The 7,976-nt window shown below is 33.9% G+C and overlaps 1 protein-coding gene across 3 annotated transcripts in view; it reads left to right on the top strand.

Moving 5' to 3' along the window:
* The window catches only part of PHC3 (polyhomeotic homolog 3 (Drosophila)), a 100,611-nt gene that overhangs the window by 80,882 nt on the left and 11,753 nt on the right, over positions 1 to 7,976 (top strand). For all 3 annotated transcript variants that reach the window (XM_011949003.1, XM_011949001.1, XM_011949002.1), the window contains one exon: positions 5,439 to 5,553. In XM_011949003.1, the coding sequence (XP_011804393.1) occupies positions 5,439 to 5,553 (115 nt within the window). The remainder of the gene's footprint in view (positions 1 to 5,438; positions 5,554 to 7,976) is intronic.

The following is a 7,976-nucleotide window of genomic DNA, read 5'->3' on the forward strand; positions in this document are numbered from 1 at the left end:
CAGTTTTTCTTTTCCATTTACAACTGGTTATTGGTTTAAAAAGCAGCCAAACACCCCAGTTGAGAAAAACCAAGTAATTGTATATATTTTAATATATAAAAAATATATATCAGCTGGGTGTGGTGGTGTGCACCTGTAATCTCAGCTACTTTGGAGACTGAGGCAGGAGAATCGCTTGAACCAGGGAGTTGGAGGTTGCAGTGAGCCGAAATTGTGCCACTGCACGCCGGTCTGGTGACAGAGCGAGACTCTGTCTCAAAACATAAATAAAATTAAATAAAATAAAATGAATAAGAAGTCCAAGTGGTATCCAAAATGACAGAAGGAAAGCAAACCAAAAAAATGAAAATGATATTTTATACTTTGAATTTGCTATTTAAAAGCAGCTAAGTTTTTACTGTTTTTTGGGGTGAGATTTCTGAATTGCCATATTCTACAGGAGCATCTTCATGAGACTATTCCTCTTAATTTTGATCATGACCCTTCAGGTGATAAGAGTTCAGTTTAATGCAGTAGCATTTAGAATAGTCAAGGCCCTGTAGTAGTGAATTAACACTTGTGTCTTAAGTAATTATCCTCAATGTATTAATATATTTCATTAAAATTATTCACTTTACAAATATTTATTGAGCCTATACTATGTGCCTTTACTTCGCTAAATCAAGCAATATAGCATGCTGGTAAGCAAACTAGAATATGTCTTTGACCACAGATTTTCTAACTTAAAAGGATGACACCTCTGACATTGTTAGTTCTTTATAAACTGTTGCAACATATTAATCACCGTTTTACTTCTTATTTGAACAGCAAAGGGTATACTAGTTTAAAATTTGATTTTTACTACTTGAGCTCAGTTTGATTTGTGTTAATTTGAAAGAGTGTTAACCATGAAAACTTATTAGAATTATATAATAAATCCCCAATCACCCAGACTCAACATTATCACCCAATTTCAACATTATTTTGCCACATTAGCTTCATCATTCATTTTGTGTTCCTTCCTCCATTCCTAACCCCCACTGTCTTCTCTCCCCTCCCCTCCCCTCTCTTCTCTGTTCTTCTCCCTTCCCTTTCCCTTGCCGTTTTTCTCTCTCTTTTCTCTCTTTTCTCTTTTCTTTTCTGTTTTAAAGAAAATCAGTCACTGGTACATACATCAGTGTGTATCTCTCAAAATAATACACATTTCCTTATAATGCCATATCAGACATAGCAATAATTCTTTGGTGTTATATAATACCTGGCCCATATTCATATTTCCCTAATTTTTTAAAGTCCTTTTATAGTTATTTAATTAAATCAGAATCCAAATAAGGTCTGTATTGTGCCTTTTGTTTTTATGAATTTAATTTCATTTAGTTCTCAAATACTGTCTTTTAATTACACATACTATTTTATCTGAGAACATTTCTCATGTGAAGTGAAAAGTAACAAAAAAATGTGTAGGTATTCTTTTTTTCTCGGCCTATATCTACAATATGTATATAAATGAAAGATCTGGGCTAAAAAGTATTTCTGATGTGTCCCCCCATGTACATAATAGGAAGAACATGGAAATCTGCTTAGGAAACTTTACCACATACAGTATGATCCTCAGTTTATAATATAATGGACATGTAGTACGTGTTAGACTATTCTAGAACATGAGAGATATATGTATGTATGTATATATTCTTTACATACATAAAGAAGTAAAATACAATCCCCTTTCCGTCCATGAGCTTTTCATGTAGTTTAGAGCTAGGGATCTAGGGAATCTCCATACAGAAAGGTAATGAAGGAGCTACATACAGATGGTATATTTACACTGAATTATATAGACAGGAAGAATTTAGAACTTTAAAACTGGCTAAGATTATTCCCAGTTTGGTGAGTTTCCTATAAAAATGAGATTTGAGCTGGGTCATAGATTTAATGCATAGATTTAAGATAAACAACAAGAACATTTCAGATTAGAACACTAAGAGTAAGTGCATGAAGAATGTGTAAGTGCTCGGTAACTTTAAGAGAGGGCTAAAGGGTTGAATTAGAGGAGTAGTGGAAAGTATGACTGGCAGAGTCAGTTTCTGGAGAACCTTGGATATTAGAAAGCAAGTTTGAAGTTAGGTGGATGGTTTGAAGCTGGGCGGATAGTTACTGAAGATTTTTAGGCAGGTGATATGAATAAAGGAGTGTTTTTGGAAACTTTGTTGGCCATCTGTAGAATGTATGTATAAGTTTTGCATGTAATTGACACCTGTAGTCATGGTGGGAAGAGGAAGGAAAGGACTGATGTTCTCAAGGCAAGTGGGTAGTTCAGCAGGATATGATATCAGAGTAAGGAAAGGAAGATGTAGAGATAATATATTTCATACAGGAGAAATGTTTATATAAAACGTGCTAAAATTTTAAATACTTTCTAATTTAATTTCCCAAGGTAATTTTATAATTTTCATGTTTCTATTACTATGTACTTCAGTGTTTGTTTATAGGAAGTACTATAGTATAAAATGGTGAGGTCACTTATTTAAAATGTAAAATGGCTTTGCTTTTAGTGGTATATATAGTCTCAACATAAAAAACCTCATGGTAAGCATATAAAGGATAAACTGTGGTTCTCTTTAGGCTGGTTCTATAACCAGTAGATTGTGATTCATCAAAGTAGCTTATGGTCTTCCTTGGTATATCATCACACTGATTATGATTTCCATCTCATTGCCTCTTTTTGCTGCTATCCTCATGTGGTTTCAGGTCTTTGGGGGAAATAAAAAATAACTTCCCCTCATGCCACAAAATGGGGGATCTAGATTAGGAAGCAGGTTTGGCCACTTCAGTAGTCATCCAGAATAATATTTTATTAAAGAAGATAAGAATTTAATTTTCTCTGACATAACCCAAAGATCAGCAGTCCAGGGCTTATGTGATAGTTCCTTAGTATTGGGCACTCAAGCTCCAGGGTCTTACGTCTCTGTCATCCATAGAATGTTGCTTTTATTTCCAAGATGGCTGATCTTCATGATCACATTCTAACCAATGAGATGGGGGGAAGGAGCACCACCTGGCATTTGTGAGCATTTATGGTCATATGCCATTGGTTACAAATCAGCACACCTAGGGCAGAAACTTGTTTTTAATCTGGGTGGCTGTGTTCGTAGGGTTTTGTTACTATGGGAGAAAAGCAAAGAGTGGATGCTGAAGAATTACCAGTTGTCTTTGCCATAGAATCCCATTTTTATTAGCTAAATCAGCAGTTTTTAAAGAATTTTTTGGCAGTTTTTTAATTCATAAATGTAAAAGAGTGACCTTGGTAATATTACCAAATTTGTTAAAAATCTGACTGAACATTTGAACAAGAATTTTTGAAATGTCCCTCACTTCTTTGTGAGAAATAAAACTGATACTCGTATTTTTGTTGGGTTAACTGTAAACCATTTCTATTTGGTATCTTCTCCTCCTTCATAAAGTATTCTAACTTTTTATCAGGTGTTGTACATTGCTATGTTAATTAACAGAAGATCTTTGAAACAAAGCTTTTAGCATATCCTGTTCCTGGAATAACCTTGAGGAATGGACTCTTTCAGGGCTGGAACTAATGGCGGTGGTGGTCAAGTGAGTTCTATCTCCCTACAGGCTTTTCAGTCAGATCAGATTATAATAAGATCAGATTATAAGCATGACAAAATAAAAACAGTACCTCTGGGAATTATGTTATCAGGTCTGGGGAATGTGTTGGTGGATCTCCTGACTGGGCCGTTGGAAGGTCATTGGAAGAAGCAATTTTTAATTTACTTGTTTTCAGACTGTTTCTTCCTCATTGCTACTAAATTGATGACTTTTGCTTATGAAGGTAGTCCTGAGAATTTCCTTAAACTGGTCACTTGTCAGTCATGATTTCATTATTCAGGATAATGTATTTGGATGCCCCACCAATGTCAAATATTAATTCACAATTTGTTTTTTAGTAGTTCTTGCTACTTCACTTAATTTAGCACTTTGCGATCTGCTTCCCCAGTAAAACTGGGATAATGTGAGTACCTGAGCCTACTGAGTACATGCCACCCATGTCTGCATTTCTGAATCCCTGTATTTATCTTAGTCTTTATTAAATGAGTAACATAGAGCACACATATGGAGTTCACAGCTAAAAGGTTTAGTTAGTAAAAGTAAAATGCTTTTTAGTAAAATGCTTTTGTTGCATTTTTTATATGACTTGGCAAAGGAATTATGATGATACAAGAAAATGGCAAAATGTGGTTGATTTAAGAATTTAACAAGTTTTACTAAAGTATTTCTCAAGCGCTTATTACATGTCATACTACCCTTTTAGTTCTTATGTGGAAATTAGGAAATGGAACTATCACTTTTAATATATGTTAATTATATTATATATAATTATATTAATTATATATGTTAATATATTTTAATTATATGTGGGCACACATATAACTGTCACTTCAATTCTTTGGGAAATGTATTATAAACCCCATTTTACAGATGAGAAAATTGTGGTTCGTGAAGATTAAGTTGTTTGCTTATGGGTGACTCCTGCTGAATACCCCAGGATTTAGGATGGAAGGTTCTTTGTGCTCTGTGTTATTGCCTGAAAATGGTTACATATGTAGGGTGGAAGAAGGACATGCTGAGTTAATAGGGAGCACCCATTAAGTTGAAAAAAAGCATGATGAAAAAAAGCATCAGTGATTGGAAATTACGAAACTGTGATTTTTAAGCCTAGTTATTTTTATTTTAATGCAATATAACTAAAAGGAATTGTTTTATAATTAGATATATGCATATTTTTAAAGAATTTTACGTATGTATATATATGTATGAATGAGATGGGGTCTTGCTGTGCTGCCCACGCTGGTTTCAAGCTCCTTATCTAAAATGATTCTTCTGCCTCAGCCTCCTGATGTATACATCTTTATATATTTTATCATATACTGCAGATCTTCAAGAGAGTTAATTATTTTACATGCTCCTGTAAAATCAGACATATCAAAATTTCACCTTTTGAAACCATCTTTATTCTCTCCAGTTAGAATTAAGGGTTCCCTGCTATGTATCTCCACAGTGCAATTTATCAAAATTCATATCCCACACTCAGCTTTTTGAAAGTGTTCCTTCTGGAGGGTAGTGCCTATGTTATTCACCTTCATTTCTCTCCCACTGTTTACAAAATTTTTTGTACATTTTAGATGGATTGTAAGCAAGATGAACCTTTTAAAATGTTATGCTTATTTATATAGAAAGGAATTCCTTATAATTTTTATGCAGAAGCAAGAGGGAATTAGTAGCAGTAGTTGTGTTTTGAAGGCTTTTGCCCCGCGAGAGTGCCTGTGGATTGAAAAGTTAAAGGGCCGTTGGTTTCCTAGCAGTATCCAACCAAAGTATAGACTAAAAGAAAATTTGCATAATTAAATTTTTGGAACCTTTTTTTCCTTTGTTTCCTTCTTTTTTAGAGACATTAGAAGAAATGGACAGTGAGTTGCTCAAGTGTGAATTCTGTGGGAAAATGGGATATGCTAATGAATTTTTGCGGTCAAAACGATTCTGCACTATGTCATGTGCCAAAAGGTATTTCTATGCTCTTGAATTTCCCAAAGGACAGATAAATAGCCATTGCAACAAAACCAAAAAACCCTTGAATAGCTTGCCAAGGATAACTGTAGATATTTTAATATGTAGTATTATAGAAGAAACCTAGTTATTATTATATAGAAGAATAATACAAATAGGCAGTATCTGGAGCCACCTAGTATTTAGTTATTAGATTTTTCTTTGCAAAAATTACATATTCATAATACTTAAAATCAATTGTACAGTATAATCTAATATTAAGGTAGTAATCTCCTGATGGTAAGAATATATTTAGGAGAATCCCTCCAATGAAATGATCAGGATATTATATAATACTAGTCCTTAAAGTGTCAAAAACAGTATTTGTTTTATCAGCTGTTTTATCATTATTGAAATACTTTGATTTACTTTGTGTTGTTTTAAAATGTTTTCATTTGTTTGAATCATATTCTATTTATTTTAGATTTCTAATGGGACAGCTATAATATAAATTTCCCACAAAGACAGCAAAATACTTGTCTTTTCTGAATTAGTATTTTCAAGTCATTATTATAGATAAGTAGTGTTTTTTTTTTTTAATACAGCGTGTCACTCTGTGGCCCAGTCTGGAGTGCAGTGGTGTAGTCTCGGCTCACTACAACCTCCACCACCTGGCTTCAAGAGATTCTCCTGCCTCAGCCTCATGAGTAGCTGGGATTACAGGCACCTGCCACCATGCCCAGCTAATTTTTGTATTTTTAGTAGAGATGGGGTTTCACCATGTTCGCCAGGCTGGTCTCAAATTCCTAACCTCAGGTGATCCGCCTGCCTCGGCCTCCCAAAGTGCTGGGATTACATGTGTGAGCCACCACGCCTGGCTGATAAATAGTATTAATAACAAAATAAATGTTTAGTCTCTTCATTAATCGTATAATTCCCAAGTTTGGTTTATGTTAAAAAAGAACCCCACCCTAATTCTAATAATAAATCCTAGTAATACAGATACTTACCACTTAAGTTGAAGTGTATGCACACTATTTTGAAATTGGTTCTCTGTTCAAAAAGATAATTATTCTCTCAAAGGATTTAAGATCTTCAATAGGATGACTATAGCTTGTACTGTATTTCAAAATAGGTAGAAGAGCAGAATTGGAATGGTTCTAACATGAAAAAAAGACAAATGTTTAAGGTGTGAATATCCCAAGCACACTGATTTGATCTTTTCTGATTATATGAATGTATTAAATTATCACACATACCCTAAAACTATGTACATCTGTTATGCATCCATAAAAAGTAAATAACTTTAACCTCATGAAAAAATTAATATAATTGTATACATCAAGGGAATTTCTTACTTGAACATTTTATTTCGTATGGGTTATTTCCAAAATATACTTAGTAAAACTTAAGTTAAATAATAGAAGTGTTTTCCTCCAAAATTGGGTTCATTGTTTTGGTTGTCAGTCTGTTTTTCAAATATGCTTTGATGTTACTGATAAACCAATAATCAAAATTATGTAACTCATATTTAAACTTGAAGTTTCTAGTTTGCATATACTACAAGAAAGAACAATGGTTATCTGATTCTGAGTGATTTACAAACTCTAAAAACTTGGGGAAAGGACTCCCTTTCAGAATATTTTAAACTTCTTAACTATTTAAAAATATTTGAGGACACTTAATGCTGCCATCGGTCTTCTCTTAGAGATGAATGCTGAGTTGTCACATTAGTATTCTTTCAATGAATCTCTTTAGCAGGGTAGGGGCCCTAACATAGGGAAATGTGTATGAGAGAGGGAGATTAGGTCGGGGAAGAACCATTGTCATTTACATGTCTGCCTAGCTGTCTTGGAAAGCTAAATATTTAGGGACAAAATATGAAGTATAAAGCTAGCCTCTCTTTTCTGTTCTTTCCTTAACGGATAAAGAAGTTTTGTCAGTTGATATAAATGGAAATCAGAAACCTACATTGCTGAGCCCACAAATGAGCACATTATGAACACAGCAGGATCTTAAGTTGTTTTAGGGTAAAATGAATTGGCTATCAAGATACTTATATTTTTATGGGAAAAACAGCATATTCATTATCATAGTACTTTTTATTTCCACCTCTTGATATCTTTATAAAATGTAGGTGAGAAGAATTTGTTGTGGTGTCAGCATACTGGTTCTAGAATAGTTAGCAATAGCAAAGTTAATTGGGATTTATTCTTGTAACTTTCTTGGAGCAAAAGAATTTTGAAGGCTGGGTGTGGTGCCACATGCCTGTAATCCCAGCACTTTGGGAGGCTGAGGTGGGAAGATTGCTTGAGCCCAGGAGTTTGAGACCAACCTGGGCAACATAGTGAGACCCCCATCTCTACAAAACAGATTTTTGAAAATAAGTTACAAAGGCAGTTTCATATATGTAAAAATGAAACTGCATATATTTTTCCTAG

Source organism: Colobus angolensis, unplaced genomic scaffold (assembly GCF_000951035.1).
Source record: "Colobus angolensis palliatus isolate OR3802 unplaced genomic scaffold, Cang.pa_1.0 Scaffold289, whole genome shotgun sequence".
In the NCBI taxonomy this organism is placed as follows: domain Eukaryota; kingdom Metazoa; phylum Chordata; class Mammalia; order Primates; family Cercopithecidae; genus Colobus; species Colobus angolensis.